Source organism: Salvelinus fontinalis, unplaced genomic scaffold (genome assembly GCF_029448725.1).
Source record: "Salvelinus fontinalis isolate EN_2023a unplaced genomic scaffold, ASM2944872v1 scaffold_0090, whole genome shotgun sequence".
Taxonomy (NCBI): domain Eukaryota; kingdom Metazoa; phylum Chordata; class Actinopteri; order Salmoniformes; family Salmonidae; genus Salvelinus; species Salvelinus fontinalis.
Genome location: NW_026600299.1, coordinates 147,993 through 167,262, shown reverse-complemented (window position 1 = coordinate 167,262; position 19,270 = coordinate 147,993). Strand labels below are relative to the sequence as shown.

Sequence of the window (19,270 nt, the reverse complement as noted above, 5' to 3'; positions counted from 1 at the left end):
CCTAGTGTCTCCAAGCAGTAGCACGGAAGCCCAAATACCCCCCTTTCTCCTCACCACACACACACACACACACTCAGTGTTCACACACACACACACACACACACACACACACACACACACACACACACACACACACACACACACACTGTGTTCATACACACACACACACACAGCCCCAGAATGCTGCAGTATACCACCGTTGGCAGCAAACTGTCTGGATAACTGTAAGACGTAACAAACACATGTTGTTGTTGCTTTGGCTCTGGACTCCAGCACTTTGAAATGATACAATGACTATGAGGTTAAATATGCATTTTACATCCATATCAAGTAAACGTTCAGAAATTACAGCCCTTTTTCTACATAGTCCCCTCATTTTAGGGGACCAAAAGTATTGGGACAAATTCACTTATATGTGTGTTAATTATTTGGTCCCATACTGAGAAAGTTACAGATGCCCAAATATCATACCTCCAAGAGGTTAGCATCCTCTCACCATTACAATAACAGGGGAGGTCAGCATTATATATCATACCTCCAAGACATGCTAACCTCTCACCATTACAATAACAGGGGAGGTCAGCATTATATATCATACCTCCAAGACATGCTAACCTCTCACCATTACAATAACAGGGGAGGTCAGCATTATATATCATACCTCCAAGACATGCTAACCTCTTACCATTACAATAACAGGGGAGGTCAGACTTTTTTCTGGGGGGGTATGATATTTGTGAGTCTGTAATTCTCTCACTCATCATTATTCACGATTCATTCAGGATTATCCGTAACCATGGTAGCATCCACATTAATATACAAGGCTTTAGGACCTTATATTCTAATTTACCCTGAAATTGTCTCCAAAATCACCCATTACATTATTTACCATTCATTTTTATCTGACACAAAATAATCTGAAACAACCAAAACAAACAGCAAATGCTTCCAACAAGTATATAGAGTCACAAGCTTGACGTAGTCACTGCATGCTATGAATATGGGAACAAATACTACACTTTTTACTACTTCAATACAGATATAAGTGAATTTGTCCCAATACTGTTGGTCCCCTAGAATGGGGGGAAACGTACAAAAACTGTTAATCCGATATGGATGAAAATACCATCAAATTAAAGATGACAGTCTGCAATTTAACCTAAAAGTCATTGTATCATTTCAAATCCAAACCAACAAGAAATGTGTCACTGTCCCAATACTTTGGCACCTCACTGTATGTAGAGGAGAACCATTATGGAGTTGGACAGGAATGGACGTGTAGTGTACAGGGATGGACGTGTAGTGTACAGGGATGGACGTGTAGTGTACAGGGATGGAAGTGTAGTGTACAGGGATGGAAGTGTAGTGTACAGGGATGGAAGTGTAGTGTACAGGGATGGAAGTGTAGTGTACAGGGATGGAAGTGTAGTGTACAGGGATGGAAGTGTAGTGTACAGGGATGGAAGTGTAGTGTACAGGGATGGAAGTGTAGTGTACAGGGATGGAAGTGTAGTGTATAGGGATGGAAGTGTAGTGTATAGGGATGGTAGTGTAGTGTATAGGGATGGAAGTGTAGTGTACAGGGATGGAAGTGTAGTGTACAGGGATGGAAGTGTAGTGTACAGGGATGGAAGTGTAGTGTACAGGGATGGTAGTGTAGTGTACAGGGATGGAAGTGTAGTGTACAGGGATGGAAGTGTAGTGTACAGGGATGGTAGTGTAGTGTACAGGGATGGTAGTGTAGTGTACAGGGATGGAAGTGTAGTGTACAGGGATGGAAGTGTAGTGTACAGGGATGGTAGTGTAGTGTACAGGGATGGAAGTGTAGTGTACAGGGATGGAAGTGTAGTGTATAGGTAAGGAAATGTGTAGTGTACAGGGATGGAAGTGTAGTGTATAGGGATGGAAGTGTAGTGTACAGGGATGGAAGTGTAGTGTACAGGGATGGAAGTGTAGTGTATAGGGATTGAAGTGTAGTGTACAGGGATGGAAGTGTAGTGTACAGGGATGGAAGTGTACAGGGATGGAAGTGTAGTGTATAGGGATGGTAGTGTAGTGTACAGGGATGGAAGTGTAGTGTACAGGGATGGTAGTGTACAGGGATGGAAGTGTAGTGTACAGGGATGGAAGTGTAGTGTATAGGGATGGAAGTGTAGTGTACAGGGATGGAAGTGTAGTGTATAGGGATGGAAGTGTAGTGTATAGGGATGGAAGTGTAGTGTACAGGGATGGAAGTGTAGTGTACAGGGATGGAAGTGTAGTGTACAGGGATGGAAGTGTAGTGTATAGGGATGGAAGTGTAGTGTACAGGGATGGAAGTGTAGTGTACAGGGATGGAAGTGTAGTGTACAGGGATGGAAGTGTAGTGTACAGGGATGGAAGTGTAGTGTACAGGGATGGAAGTGTAGTGTACAGGGATGGAAGTGTACAGGGATGGAAGTGGTGTACAGGGATGGAAGTGGTGTACAGGGATGGAAGTGTAGTGTACAGGGATGGAAGTGTAGTGTACAGGGATGGAAGTGTAGTGTACAGGGATGGAAGTGTAGTGTACAGGGATGGAAGTGTAGTGTACAGGGATGGAAGTGTAGTGTATAGGGATGGAAGTGTAGTGTACAGGGATGGAAGTGTAGTGTACAGGGATGGAAGTGTAGTGTACAGGGATGGAAGTGTACAGGGATGGAAGTGTAGTGTACAGGGATGGAAGTGTAGTGTACAGGGATGGAAGTGTAGTGTACAGGGATGGAAGTGTAGTGTACAGGGATGGAAGTGTAGTGTACAGGGATGGAAGTGTAGTGTACAGGGATGGAAGTGTAGTGTACAGGGATGGAAGTGTAGTGTATAGGGATGGAAGTGTAGTGTACAGGGATGGAAGTGTAGTGTACAGGGATGGAAGTGTAGTGTACAGGGATGGTAGTGTAGTGTACAGGGATGGAAGTGTACAGGGATGGAAGTGTAGTGTACAGGGATGGAAGTGTAGTGTACAGGGATGGAAGTGTAGTGTACAGGAATGGAAGTGTAGTGTACAGGGATGGTAGTGTAGTGTACAGGGATGGAAGTGTAGTGTACAGGGATGGAAGTGTAGTGTATAGGGATGGAAGTGTAGTGTACAGGGATGGAAGTGTAGTGTATAGGGATGGAAGTGTAGTGTACAGGGATGGAAGTGTAGTGTACAGGGATGGAAGTGTAGTGTACAGGGATGGAAGTGTAGTGTACAGGGATGGAAGTGTAGTGTATAGGGATGGAAGTGTAGTGTACAGGGATGGAAGTGTAGTGTACAGGGATGGAAGTGTACAGGGATGGAAGTGGTGTACAGGGATGGAAGTGTAGTGTACAGGGATGGAAGTGTAGTGTATAGGGATGGAAGTGTAGTGTACAGGGATGGAAGTGTAGTGTACAGGGATGGAAGTGTAGTGTACAGGGATGGTAGTGTACAGGGATGGAAGTGTAGTGTACAGGGATGGAAGTGTAGTGTATAGGGATGGAAGTGTAGTGTACAGGGATGGAAGTGTAGTGTATAGGGATGGAAGTGTAGTGTACAGGGATGGAAGTGTAGTGTACAGGGATGGAAGTGTAGTGTACAGGGATGGAAGTGTACAGGGATGGAAGTGTAGTGTACAGGGATGGTAGTGTACAGGGATGGTAGTGTACAGGGATGGAAGTGTAGTGTATAGGGATGGAAGTGTAGTGTACAGGGATGGAAGTGTAGTGTATAGGGATGGAAGTGTAGTGTAGAGTGTATGTAGTATGTATGTAGTAGTGTGTAGTGTGTGTAGGGTGGTAGTGTACAGCATGGTAGTGTACAGCGTGGTAGTGTATAGTGTAGTAGTGTAGAGTGTGTAGGGTGGTAGTGTACAGTGTGGTAGTGTATAGTGTAGTAGTGTAGAGTGTGTAGGGTGGTAGTGTACAGCGTGGTAGTGTAGTGTACAGCGTGGTAGAGTAGTGTATAGTGTGGTAGTGTAGAGGGTGTAGGGGGGTAGTGTACAGCGTGGTAGTGTAGTGTACAGCGTGGTAGAGTAGTGTATAGTGTGGTAGTGTAGAGGGTGTAGGGTGGTAGTGTACAACATGGTAGTGTATAGTGTAGAGTGTGTAGGTTGGTAGTGTACAGCGTGGTAGAGTAGTGTATAGTGTGGTAGTGTAGAGGGTGTAGGGGGGTAAATAGGGTACTCACAGTCGAGCCAGAGCCTCATTCTTCTGGAACAGCAGTTCAGGGAGCTGAGTGAGACGGTTCCTGTTCAGACGACTGTTCAGAAGGACAGAACACATTAGAAACCAGACCCACACCATTACAGTATAGCTTTCTATCTAACAGGAAGACTGTCTCCCCTGTGTCTGTGTGTGTCTGTGTGTCTGTGTGTGTGTGTGCTCTCACAGTCTCTCCAGTTCCTTCAGATCATCAAATGCTCCTCTCTCAATGTTGCTAATCTGGTTCTCCATCAGGTGACTGAAGAGAATGAGAGAAGGAAAGATGAAGAGAGAGGGAGGTAGGATGAAGAGAGAGGGGGGATGGAGGAAGAGAGAGGGAGGAAGGAAGGATGGAGGAAGAGAGAGGGAGGATGGAGGAAGAGAGAGGGAGGAAGGATGAAGAGAGAGGGGGGATGGAGGAAGAGAGAGGGAGGAAGGAAGGATGGAGGAAGAGAGAGGGAGGATGGAGGAAGAGAGAGGGAGGAAGGAAGGATGGAGGAAGAAAGAGGGAGGAAGGAGGAAGAGAGAGGGAGGAAGAATGAAGAGAGAGGGGGGATGGAGGAAGAGAGAGGGAGGAAGGAAGGATGGAGGAAGAGAGAGGGAGGATGGAGGAAGAGAGAGGGAGGAAGGAAGGATGGAGGAAGAAAGAGGGAGGAAGGAGGAAGAGAGAGGGAGGAAGGAGGAAGAGAGATTGCGGAAGGAGGAAGAGAGATTGCGGAAGGATGAAGAGAGATTGCGGAAGGATGAAGAGAGAGGGAGGAAGGATGAAGAGAGAGGGAGGAAGGATGAAGAGAGAGGGAGGAAGGATGAAGAGAGAGGGAGGAAGGATGAAGAGAGAGGGAGGAAGGAGGAAGAGAGAGGGAGGAAGGAGGAAGAGAGAGGGAGGATGGAGGAAGAGAGAGGGAGGATGGAGGAAGAGAGAGGGAGGGAGGGAGGAAGGATGGAGAGAGAGGGAGGAAGAATGAAGAGAGAGGGAGGAAGAGAGATGGAGGAAGGATGAAGAGAGATGGAGGAAGGATGAAGAGAGAGGGAGGATGGAGGAAGAGAGAGGGAGGGAGGAAGGATGAAGAAAGAGGGAGGAAGGATGAAGAGAGAGGGAGGAAGGATGCAGAGAGAGGGAGGAAGGATGCAGAGAGAGGGAGGAAGGATGAAGAGAGAGGGAGGGAGGAAGGATGAAGGATGAAGAGAGAGGGAGGGAGGAAGGATGAAGAGGGAGGAAGGATGGAGGAAGAGAGAGGGAGGAAGGATGAAGAGAGAGGGAGGAAGGATGAAGAGAGAGGGAGGAAGAGAGATGGAGGAAGGATGAAGAGAGAGGGAGGAAGGATGAAGAGAGAGGGAGGATGGAAGAAGAGAGAGGGAGGGAGGAAGGATGAAGAAAGAGGGAGGACGGATGAAGAGAGAGGGAGGATGGAGGAAGAGAGAGGGAGGAAGGAAGGATGAAGAGAGAGGGAGGAAGGATGAAGAGAGAGGGAGGATGGATGAAGAGGTAGAAGAAAAAAGACTGTATTTTAGGGATCTCAACACAGCGCAGAAAACAACATGTTAACGTGACGTATAACTTCTGTCTGCTGTCTGCTGTCTGCTGTCTGCATGGGGCAATACTTGATACGTTATCTTCCTGACAGCATTCAGTCTGACATCAACTGTCTGGGCAGACACAGGGGCAGGCACAGGGGCAGGCACAGGGGCAGGCACAGGGGCAGACACAGGGACAGGCACAGGGGCAGGCACAGGGGCAGGCACAGGGGCAGGGACAGGGGCAGGCACAGGGGCAGGGACAGGGACAGGCACAGGGGCAGACACAGGGGCAGGCACAGGGGCAGGCACAGGGGCAGGCACAGGGGAAGACACAGGGGCAGGCACAGGGGCAGACACAGGGGCAGACACAGGGACAGGGGCAGGCACAGACACAGGGACAGACACAGGGACAGACACAGGGGCAGACACAGGGGCAGACACAGGGGCAGGCACAGGGGCAGGCACAGGGGCAGACACAGGGGCAGACACAGGGGCAGACACAGGGACAGACACAGGGACAGGGGCAGGCACAGACACAGGGACAGACACAGGGACAGACACAGGGGCAGACACAGGGGCAGACACAGGGGAAGACACAGGGGCAGGCACAGGGGCAGACACAGGGGCAGGCACAGGGGCAGGCACAGGGGCAGGGACAGGGGCAGACACAGGGGCAGACACAGGGGCAGACACAGGGGCAGACACAGGGACAGGGACAGGGACAGGCACAGGGGCAAGGACAGGGGCAGGGACAGGCACAGGGGCAGACACAGGGGCAGACGCAGGGGCAGACGCAGGGGCAGACGCAGGGGCAGGCGCAGGGGCAGGCGCAGGGGCAGGCGCAGGGGCAGGCGCAGGGGCAGGGGCAGGGACAGGGACAGGCACAGGGGCAGGCACAGGGGAAGACACAGGGGCAGGCACAGGGGCAGACACAGGGGCAGACACAGGGGCAGACACAGGGGCAGACACAGGGGCAGGCACAGGGGCAGGCACAGGGGCAGGCACAGGGGCAGGCACAGGGACAGGGGCAGGGACAGGGGCAGGGACAGGGGCAGGCACAGACACAGGGACAGACACAGGGACAGACACAGGGGCAGACACAGGGGAAGACACAGGGGAAGACACAGGGGCAGGCACAGGGGCAGGCACAGACACAGGGACAGACACAGGGGCAGGCACAGGGGCAGGCACAGGGGCAGACACAGGGGCAGGCACAGGGGCAGGGACAGGGGCAGACACAGGGGCAGACACAGGGGCAGACACTGGGGCAGGGACAGGGGCAGGGACAGGGGCAGACACAGGGGCAGACACAGGGGCAGGGACAGGGGCAGACACAGGGGCAAGGACAGGCACAGGGGCAGACACAGGGGCAGACACAGGGGCAGGGGCAGACACAGGGGCAGGGACAGGGGCAGACACAGGGGCAGGGGCAGGCACAGGGGCAGGGACAGGCACAGGGGCAGGGACAGGGACAGGGGCAGGGACAGGGACAGGGCCAGGCACAGGGACAGGCACAGGGGCAGGCACAGGGACAGGCACAGGGGAAGACACAGGGGGAGACACAGGGACAGGACGGTAACTAACCCAAGGAGATGTTATTAGTAACTATTAGTTTCAAGTTGAGGATTTTAACCCACTATTACACACACACACACCCGTGTTCAGCCAACCTTGTGGGGACACACAATTCAGTCCCATTCAAAATCCTATTTTCCCTAACACTTACCCTAACCCTAACCTTAACCTAATTCTAACCCTAAACCCCATAGAAATAGCATTTGACCTCGTGGGGACCAACAAAATGTCCCAGTTGGTCAAATAGTTGTTTGTTTTCTATTCTGGTCCCCACAAAATTAGTTAAACACGCACACACACGCACGCACACGATGACACACACACACACACACACACACACACACACACACACACACAAACACGATAACACACACACACACAGGCGTCCATCACTGTCAGACAGACAACAGTGTATGTCGAAAACAGTGTCAGTCTAACACAGCAACCTGAGACAACCAATCCCCTTCCTTCCCTGGGGTATTGTACTTCCACCCAGCTCCACGGTATCTGGAAGAGCAGATGGGAGGCCTGTGTGTTCTGTTGGTAAAGTCAGTCAGTTGCTTTACCAGCAGTGTAATAAACACAATGTGTATGATAACCTCTGTATAAAAGCTGAGATCTGCAGAAGGTGAAACAGCGCCACTGGTCACATTAGTTATAGTTTGTGGTTTGTTTATGAGTGGAAGGAGAGGAGCATCCAGCGGCATGGTCAAACCATATCCTAATATATAGTCTGCTGATGTTGCAGGTAGCCTAGCGGTTAAGAGCAATGGGCCAGTAACCAAGAAGGTCACAGGTTCAAATCCCCGAGCCAACTAATTGAAAAATCAGTCTATGTCCCCTTGTACAAGGCACTTACCCCTAATTGCTCCTGTAACTGACTGTAAGTCTCTCTGGATCAGAGCGTCTGCTAAATGACTCACTAACTGTAAGTCTCTCTGGATCAGAGTGTCTGCTAAATGACTCACTAACTGTAAGTCTCTCTGGATCAGAGCGTCTGCTAAATGACTCACTAACTGTAAGTCTCTCTGGTTCAGAGCGTCTGCTAAATGACTCACTAACTGTAAGTCTCTCTGGTTCAGAGCGTCTGCTAAATGACTCACTAACTGTAAGTCTCTCTGGTTCAGAGCGTCTGCTAAATGACTCACTAACTGTAAGTCTCTCTGGATCAGAGTGTCTGCTAAATGACTCACTAACTGTAAGTCTCTCTGGATCAGAGTGTCTGCTAAATGACTCACTAACTGTAAGTCTCTCTGGATCAGACCGTCTGCTAAATGACTCACTAACTGTAAGTCTCTCTGGATCAGAGCGTCTGCTAAATGACTCACTAACTGTAAGTCTCTCTGGATCAGAGCGTCTGCTAAATGACTCACTAACTGTAAGTCTCTCTGGATCAGAGCGTCTGCTAAATGACTCACTAACTAAGTTTCTCTCTGGATCAGATCGTCTGCTAAATGACTCACTAACTGTAAGTCTCTCTGGATCAGAGCGTCTGCTAAATGACTCACTAACTGTAAGTCTCTCTGGATCAGAGCGTCTGCTAAATGACTCACTAACTAAGTTTCTCTCTGGATCAGAGCGTCTGCTAAATGACTCACTAACTAAGTTTCTCTCTGGATCAGAGTGTCTGCTAAATGACTCACTGACTGTAAGTCTCTCTGGATCAGAGCGTCTGCTAAATGACTCACTAACTGTAAGTCTCTCTGGATCAGAGAGTCTGCTAAATGACTCACTAACTAAGTTTCTCTCTGGATCAGAGCGTCTGCTAAATGACTCACTAACTGTAAGTGTCTCTGGATCAGAGCGTCTGCTAAATGACTCACTAACTGTAAGTCTCTCTGGATCAGAGCGTCTGCTAAATGACTCACTAACTGTAAGTCTCTGGATCAGAGCGTCTGCTAAATGACTCACTAACTGTAAGTCTCTCTGGTTCAGAGCGTCTGCTAAATGACTCACTAACTGTAAGTCTCTCTGGATCAGAGCGTCTGCTAAATGACTCACTAACTGTAAGTCTCTCTGGATCAGAGCGTCTGCTAAATGACTCACTAACTGTAAGTCTCTCTGGATCAGAGCGTCTGCTAAATGACTCACTAACTGTAAGTCTCTCTGGATCAGAGCGTCTGCTAAATGACTCACTAACTGTAAGTCTCTCTGGTTCAGAGCGTCTGCTAAATGACTCACTAACTAAGTTTCTCTCTGGATCAGAGCGTCTGCTAAATGACTCACTAACTAAGTTTCTCTCTGGATCAGAGTGTCTGATAAATGACTCACTAACTGTAAGTCAATCTGGTTCAGAGCGTCTGCTAAATGACTCACTAACTAAGTTTCTCTCTGGATCAGAGCGTCTGCTAAATGACTCACTAACTAAGTTTCTCTCTGGATCAGAGCGTCTGCTAAATGACTCACTAACTATAAGTCTCTCTGGATCAGAGCGTCTGCTAAATGACTCACTAACTGTAAGTCTCTCTGGATCAGAGTGTCTGATAAATGACTCACTAACTGTAAGTCTCTCTGGTTCAGAGCGTCTGCTAAATGACTCACTAACTAAGTTTCTCTCTGGATCAGAGCGTCTGCTAAATGACTCACTAACTATAAGTCTCTCTGGATCAGAGCGTCTGCTAAATGACTCACTAACTGTAAGTCTCTCTGGATCAGAGCGTCTGCTAAATTACTCACTAACTAAGTTTCTCTCTGGATCAGAGCGTCTGCTAACTGACTCACTAACTGTAAGTGTCTCTGGATCAGAGCGTCTGCTAAATGACTCAGTAACTGTAAGTCTCTCTGGATCAGAGCGTCTGCTAAATGACTCACTAACTGTAAGTCTCTCTGGATCAGAGCGTCTGCTAAATGACTCACTAACTAAGTTTCTCTCTGGATCAGAGCGTCTGCTAAATGACTCACTAACTGTAAGTCTCTCTGGATCAGAGCGTCTGCTAAATGACTCACTAACTGTAAGTCTCTCTGGATCAGAGCGTCTGCTAAATGACTCACTAACTAAGTTTCTCTCTGGATCAGAGCGTCTGCTAAATGACTCACTAACTGTAAGTGTCTCTGGATCAGAGCTCTGCTAAATGACTCACTAACTGTAAGTCTCTCTGGATCAGAGCGTCTGCTAAATGACTCACTAACTGTAAGTTTCTCTGGATCAGAGCGTCTGCTAAATGACTCACTAACTGTAAGTCTCTGGATCAGAGCGTCTGCTAAATGACTCACTAACTGTAAGTCTCTCTGGATCAGAGTGTCTGATAAATGACTCACTAACTGTAAGTCTCTCTGGTTCAGAGCGTCTGCTAAATGACTCACTAACTAAGTTTCTCTCTGGATCAGAGCGTCTGCTAAATGACTCACTAACTGTAAGTCTCTCTGGATCAGAGCGTCTGCTAAATGACTCACTAACTGTAAGTCTCTCTGGATCAGAGCGTCTGCTAAATGACTCACTAACTGTAAGTCTCTCTGGATCAGAGCGTCTGCTAAATGACTCACTAACTGTAAGTCTCTCTGGATCAGAGCGTCTGCTAAATGACTCACTAACTGTAAGTCTCTCTGGATCAGAGCGTCTGCTAAATGACTCACTAACTGTAAGTCTCTCTGGATCAGAGCGTCTGCTAAATGACTCACTAACTGTAAGTCTCTCTGGATCAGAGCGTCTGCTAAATGACTCACTAACTGTAAGTCTCTTTGGATCAGAGCGTCTGCTAAATGACTCACTAACTGTAAGTCTCTCTGGATCAGAGCGTCTGCTAAATGACTCACTAACTGTAAGTCTCTCTGGATCAGAGCGTCTGCTAAATGACTCACTAACTGTAAGTCTCTCTGGATCAGAGCGTCTGCTAAATGACTCACTAACTGTAAGTCTCTCTGGATCAGAGCGTCTGCTAAATGACTCACTAACTGTAAGTCTCTCTGGATCAGAGCGTCTGCTAAATGACTCACTAACTGTAAGTCTCTCTGGATCAGAGCGTCTGCTAAATGACTCACTAACTGTAAGTCTCTCTGGGTCAGAGCGTCTGCTAAATGACTCACTAACTGTAAGTCTCTCTGGATCAGAGCGTCTGCTAAATGACTCCCTACTGTAAGTCTCTCTGGATCAAAGCGTCTGCTAAATGACTAAAATGTTAAATGCAATAGCACAAATGGACGTGGCCAACCCCACTACGGATTCCAGATTTAAGTTACGTTCCACCGTTCAGACCTGCAAAATGCAAATACAAATCCATAATAAAGTTCTGAACCGGTTCAAAACACAAAAAAGTGCCGGTCCTTTCTTTTCCTTTTTCAACCCGTGAAATCGAAGTCGTTTTTACATTTAGCTCATTAAATGACTACACCGTGGTAAAATCACTACACTGTGGATAGAGCAGATTTCTATGGACCGGGAAAGCTAGTTGTTTAAACTTTAGATGCTTGATGGACACACAAGTGTAGGCCACGAGATCCGACTGATATTTTGCAGTTGGGGAGCGAGAGAGTGGGGGGCTGGCTTGAAGCGCTGGGCATCATGATACGTTTCAAGTTTCAAGTTTCTAATGTCACGTGGACAAGTACAGTGAAACGCCCTTCCTGCATGAACTTCCCCAACAGTGCAGTCATCAATATGATGTGTATTATAATGTGTTTAGGACATTAGTAGTAGACCTGTCATTACTTCACCGGAAAGTATTCAGGACCCTTCCCTTTCAGCCCTCCACCAATCAGGCCTTTATGGTAAAGGCACATGACAGCCTGCTTGGAGTTTGTCAAAAGGCACCTAAAGGACTCCCAGACCATGAGAAACAAGATTCTCTGGTCTGATGAAACCAAGATGGAACTTTTTGGCCTGAATGCAAAGAGTCAAGTCTGGAGGAAACCTGGCACCATCCCTACGGTGCAGCATTGTGGTCGCAGCATCATGCTGTGGGGATGTTTTTCAGCGGCAGGGACTGGAAGACTAGTCAGGATTGAGGGGAAGATGAACAGAGCAAAGAACAGAGAGATCTTTGATGAAAACCTGCTACAGAGCGCTCAGGACCTCAGACTGGGGCGAAGGTTCACCTTCCAACAGGACAACAACCCTAAGCACACAGCCAAGACAATGCAGTAGTGGCTTCAGGACAATTATCTGAATGTCTTTGTGCTGCCGAGCCAGAGCCCGGACTTGAACCCGATCAAACATCTCTGGAGAGACCTGAAAATAGCTGTCCAGCGACGCTCCCCATCCAACCTGACAGAGCTTGAGAGGATCTGCAAAGAAGAATCGGAGAAACTCCCCAAACACAGGTGTGCCAAGCTGAAAGAAAGTCATTAACCGGTTCTCATGCTTTTAAAAGAATGGTTCTGTTCCGGACCACTAGAGATCCCCTTTGCTCCCGGTTCTGTTTCCGTTCCTTGAAAAATGTCATTATTTTCCGGTTCTGTTCCTTGAACCAGTTCCAACTCCTGGTAATAGTAATATTGAGTGTAGTAAGCCCTCACTGGAAATAAATAAAACACATTTTCAAAACTGCTTGCACACAGAACACCCAGCTGGTGATATTCCTGAGTAGAACAATCCCTCTACACCAGACGGACAACATTACCTACATCCTTCATTCTTATACATTTCAAAGTAATAAAATGCCAACAAATCGTAGTGTAGTGAAGGAAGGAACTTACAGAACTCTGAGGTGTTTGAGGCCAGAGAAGTCTGTCTTGCTGATGGTCGTCAGGTTGTTCCCATTTAGATCACTGGATGAGAGGAAGAAAACACACAGAATATTAGCAAACATGTTGGGCATAAACACATTCACACTATTTAAACACATTCACACTATATAAACACATTCACACTATATCAACACATTCACACTATATCAACACATTCCCACTATATCAACACATTCACACTATTTAAACACATTCACACTATTTAAACACATTCACACTATATCAACACATTCACACTGTATCAACACATTCACACTATATCAACACATTCACACTATATCAACACATTCACACTATATCAACACATTCCCACTATATCAACACATTCACACTATATCAACACATTCACACTATATCAACACATTCCCACTATATCAACACATTCACACTATATCAACACATTCACACTATATCAACACATTCACACTATATCAACACATTCACACTATATCAACACATTCACACTATATCAACACATTCACACTATATAAACACATTCACACTATATCAACACATTCATACTATATAAACACATTCACACTACATCAACACATTCACACTGTATCAACACATTCACACTGTATCAACACATTCATACTATATAAACACATTCACACTACATCAACACATTCACACTATATCAACACATTCACACTATATCAACACATTCACACTATATCAACACATTCACACTACATCAACACATTCACACTATATCAACACATTCACACTATATAAACACATTCACACTACATCAACACATTCACACTATATCAACACATTCACACTATATCAACACATTCATACCATGTCAACACATTCACACTATATCAACACATTCACACTGTATCAACACATTCACACTATATAAACACATTCACACTATATCAACACATTCACACTATATAAACACATTCACACTATATCAACACATTCACACTGTGTAAACACCTTCACACTATATCAACACATTCACACTATATCAACACATTCACACTATATCAACACATTCACACTATATCAACACATTCACACTATATCAACACATTCACACTATATCAACACATTCCCACTATATCAACACATTCACACTATATCAACACATTCACACTATATCAACACGTTCACACTATATCAACACATTCACACCAAATAAACACATTCACACTATATGTGCATTCGGGAAAGTATTCAGACCCTTTAACCTTTCTCCACATTGTTACACTTCAGCATTATTCTAAAATGGATTAAATCGCCCCCCGTCCCTTATCAATCTACACACAACACCCTATAATGACAAATAAAAAACTTTTTTTGTAAACATTTTTTTTAGAAATGCTTGCAAATTTAAAATAAAATAAAAACAGAAATACCTTATTTACATAAGTATTCAGACCATTTGCTATGAGACTCGAAATTGAGCTCAGGTGCATCCTGTTTCCATTGATCATCCTTGAGATGTTTCTACAACTTTATTGGAGTCCACCTGTGGTAAATTCTGTTGATCGGACATGATTTGGAAAGGCACACGCACCTGTCTATATATGGTCCCACAGTTGACAGTGCACGTCAGAGCAAAAACCAAGCAATGAGGCCAAACATTTAAAAATTCAGTTGTTTCCGAAATCGGATTGTGTCAAGCCACAAATCTGGGGAAGCGTACCAAAACATTTCTGCAGCATTGAAGGTTCCCAAGAACACAGTGGCATCCATCATTCTTAAACAGAAGAAGTTTGGAACCACCAAGATTCTTCCTAGAGCTGGCCACCCGGCCAAACTGAGCAATCGGAGGAGAAGGGCCTTGGTCAGGGAGGTGACCAAGAACCCAATGGTCACTCTGACAGAGCTCCAAAGTTCCTCTGTGGAGATGGGAGAACCTTCCAGAAGGACAACTATCTCTGCATCACTCCACCAATCAGACATTTATGGTAGATTGGCCAGACAGAAGCCACTCCTCAGTAAAAGGCACATGACAGCCTGCTTGGAGTTTGCCAAAAGGCACCAAAAGGACACTCAGACCATGAGAAACAAGATTCTCTGGTCTGATGAAACCAAGATTGAACTCATTGGCCTGAATGCCAAGCGTCATGTTTGAAGGAAACATGGCACTATCCCTCGTGTGAAGCATGGTTGTGGCACTCCCCAAAACTCCCCAAATACAGGTGTGCCAAGCTTGTAGCGTCACACCCAAGAATACCTAAGGCTATAATCGCTGGCAGACGTGCTTCAATGAAGTAATGAGCAAAGAATCTGAATATTTACGTAAATGTGATAAAAAAATTTCGCAAACATTTCAAAAAAACTGTTTTTGCTTTGTCATTATGGAGGGGAAAAAACGATTTAATCCATTTTAGAATAAAGCTGGAACGTAACAAAATGTGGAAAAAGTCAAGGGGTCTGAATACTTTCCGAATGCATTGTAAATACAATAATACTATACTCCATCTCCTTTATCTGGGACTGGCCTTAGCTACAGGTAGAGCAGACTGGTTTCATCGACAGTTCAGAATACATGACAGAAGTCAGTCTCTCTCTCTCCTAGCTGTCTCAATCGCTCTCCTTCCCTCCCTCTCTCATTCACACAGACACAGGTGCTGTGTGACAGGGGAGCTGCAAATTTGTTGGTGTTGTCTTGCCTGGGACTACAACGTCTCTTTCAAACACCCACACAGTGTCCTCAGAGCAGCAGCCCACAGAGGTTCTGATTGGATGCAGCAGGTGGTCAACCAATCACAGGGTGGTTTTATTAAACCACAGCAGGTTGACTGGCACAAAACAGGAATGAACAGCTCCTCTACAGAGGACAATCTGCTTGCGTCCCAAATGGCACCACTTTTGACTACAGCTCTGGTCAAAAGTAGTGCACTATATAGGGAATAGGGTTCCATAGGGCTCTGGTCAAAAGTAGTGCACTATATAGGGAATAGGGTTCCATAGGGCTCTGGTCAAAAGTAGTGCACTATATAGGGAATAGGGCTCTGGTCAAAAGTAGTGCACTATATAGGGAATAGGGCTCTGGTCAAAAGTAGTGCACTATATAGGGAATAGGGCTCTGGTCAAAAGTAGTGCACTATATAGGGAATAGGGCCCTGGTCTGAAGTAGTGCACTATATAGGGAATAGGGCTCTGGTCAAAAGTAGTGCTCTGTATAGGGAATAGGGAGCCATTTGGGACACATCTTCTGTTCTCAGTCTGATAACAGAGTGTCCGACACAAAGCTAGAACGATAATAACCAAATGAAAAGCCTTCGTAGGATGAGGTGTGTTTTGTAAGCATCTGTGGCTATGTCATCACGAATAACCTGACAGCGTGATCTCAACATAACGTCTCTGAGAGTATGAGGAATCCAATGTGAGAAAACACAGAGAATCCTGGTTAAACCAGACTGAATGCTATTCTCACCACTGTTCTACTTCATGGTGAGCTGCAGTGTTCAGTCTGAGAGAACCTTAGCTTGCTATCAAACATCCTTGGTTATTGATCAACCAGGTCGCTCAACAGCCACTGAAATTCGACATCCGTCCAGGTCCCCAGGATGTCGGGAGATGCCTTCAAAACCCGCCACTAGGGGCAACGCTGAGCTCTATTACCACCAGTAGGCTTGGATTTTGCTGGGGCATTTTGGACAGGGATGGCGGATGGGCGGAAGCCACGAGCTCCAGCTCAAGAGGGTTGAATACTCAATCCCTGTACAAGGTACTTGTTATTTATTGTTTTGTTTTAACCCAAAACCTGAACCCTTACCTTAACCATTCAGAATGAATGCCTAAACTTAACCTTCAAAATGTTTGGTTTATGGACAAATGTCGGGATTCTGCAATGAGTCTGTGAGCGTGCTGGTCACAAGAAAGAGCCGTCAATTTCGGATGTTTGAAAAGGTCCTTTAGGACGTCGATACTTAACCGTTTGAGTTGTTTCTGTTTTAACCCTGTAACCAAATAAAATCACATTTTATTCGTCACACACACATGGTTAGCAGATGTTAACGCGAGTGTAGCGAAATGCTTCTAGTTTAGACAGTGCAGTAATATCTAACAAGTAATCTAACAATTCCCCAACTACTACCTAATACACAAAAATCTAAAGGGGTGAATGAGAATACGTACATATAAGTAAGATTTCCTGGGGTAACAATGTAAGAACATTACATAAAAAAACTAAATACTGCATTGTTTCCTAAGATCTCGAAGCGAGGCAACCATCTCCACTCGGAATTAATGGGTGAAATATCAACCTTCATCCGTTTACGGCAAAGTCTGAAGTGAAACTATGAGATTAGGTTGCAGGCAGGGCTGTGAGAGCTTGTCTTATAGACAGGGTTATTATATTTTGGAAATTCTTCCGCAACCCCATTTTCAAATCAGTCGCGACCCCAAGTTTGGGAACCGCTGCTTTACAATATGACCTCATTGTCTTTGGTTGAATTGACAGCCAGATAGAAGATGATGTCACCTTTCCCACAGGGCTCTGTGGTGAGAGCCTGTCAGACGGTGTGTGTGGGGTATCAGGTTGCTGTACTACAGTAAAGAGTGAGGTAGAGGATGACCTTGTCTGTCCCAAAGAGCAGTATAACGTACGTGTGTGTGTGTGTGTGTGTGTGTGTGTGTGTGTGTGTGTGTGTGTGTGTGTGTGTGTGTGTGTGTGTGTGTGTGTGTGTGTGTGTGTGTGTGTGTGTGTGTGTGTGTGTGTGAGAGAGAGAGAGAGAGAGAGAGACACACACAGTGGTTTCGGTGTGTGATCTTGACCCAGACTTCACCCATGGAGCAGTGAGAGAAATGATGAACGGTTTGAGAGAAAGAGAGAGAGATGTGGAATTACAGGGGGTCTATAATCCCTCTCGTGATGTGTGTGAAATTGCTCTGACAGTGAGTGGACCTAGGCACCAGAAGAAGGTTGTGTTTGACCTATATACTGTACATGTACACACACAATGTTCTCTTCCTAGTGTTTCAGAGAGCAACTCCTACATCATCCCTAAGAAGAGACACTTGTAATTGTGTCCCTGTTACAAACAAGGAGGCTGTATTTACAACTGAAATCACTGCTGTGGTTTGGCAGGTTTACGTGACTGGAACATAAGCTTGGAGAAGAGTCTTAGCTAACAGGGTCGTGAACAGAAAGAGAGCGAGAGCGAGTAGGTCCTAATGACGTCGAGAGAGAGAACGAGAGATGAAGGATAGGAGGGGGAGATGAACACACACACACACACACACACCTTGTGTGCTGATGAGGTGTGGATAATTGGGTTTTGTGGAGCATGGAGAGGTCAGGGGTCAGGGAAGCCTGAAGTAGAGAGACACTCCACCAGGCAAAGGCTTGTTACAGCAGAACGCGTCTTACACAGGGCAACACACACAGTACACACACTGACACATTCATCCTTCCAGCCACCTGCACACTCTCTCTCCCTCACACACACACACCAAATTGCTCCGCAATAGCAGCTTCAGTGGGCAGTCAAGCAGCACAAGTTCCACTCAAGTTCCCCCTTATTAGCTGGCCTATGAAAGGAAAGGCCACAGAGAGAGAGAGATAGACCGATGAAAAGAGAGAGAGAGAGATAGACCGATGAAAAGAGAGAGAGAGAGATAGACCGATGAAAAGAGAGAGATAGAGAGAGCCAGAGAGCGAGAGAGCGAGAGAGCGAAACAGAGAGAGAAACGGAGAGAAACAAAGAAACAGAGAGAAACAGAGAGAGAGAGAGAGAAACAGAGAGAGAGAGAGAGAAACAGAGAGAGAGAGAGAGAAACAGAGAGAGAGAGAGAGAGAGAGAGAGAGAGAGAGAGAGAGAGAGAGAAACAGAGAGAGAGAGAGAGAGAGAGAGAGAGAGAGAGAGAGAGAGAGAGAGAGAGAGAGAGAGAGAGAGAGAGAGAGAAACAGAGAAACAGAGAAACAGAGAGAGAAACAGAGAAACAGAGAGAGAGAAACAGAGAGAGAGAAACAGAGAGAGAGAAACAGAGAGAGAAACAGAGAGAGAAACAGAGAGAGAGAAACAGAGAGAGAAACAGAGAGAGAGATAGACCGATGAAAAGAGAGAGAGAGAGAGCCAGAGAGCGAGAGAGCGAGAGAGCGAAACAGAGAGAGAAACAGAGAGAGAAACACAGAGAGAAACACAGAGAGAGAGATAGAGAGAAACAGAAAAACAGAGAGAGAGAGAGAGAGAGAGAAACAGAGAGAGAGAGAGAGAGAGAGACAGAGAAACAGAGAGAGAGAGAGACAGAGAAACAGAGAGAGAGAGAGAGAGAGAGAGAGAGAGAGAGAAACAGAGAGAGAGAGAGAGAGAGAAGAGAGAGAAACAGAGAGAGAGAGATG

At 46.2% G+C, this 19,270-nt stretch overlaps 1 protein-coding gene across 1 annotated transcript in view; it reads right to left on the bottom strand.

Moving 5' to 3' along the window:
* The window catches only part of LOC129843035 (slit homolog 1 protein-like), a 133,360-nt gene that overhangs the window by 102,439 nt on the left and 11,651 nt on the right, over window positions 1-19,270 (bottom strand). The window contains exons 2-4 of the mRNA XM_055911763.1: window positions 12,907-12,978; window positions 4,370-4,441; window positions 4,169-4,240 (exon numbers count right to left, since the gene is read on the bottom strand). Coding sequence (XP_055767738.1) covers window positions 4,169-4,240; window positions 4,370-4,441; window positions 12,907-12,978 — 216 coding nt within the window. The remainder of the gene's footprint in view (window positions 1-4,168; window positions 4,241-4,369; window positions 4,442-12,906; window positions 12,979-19,270) is intronic.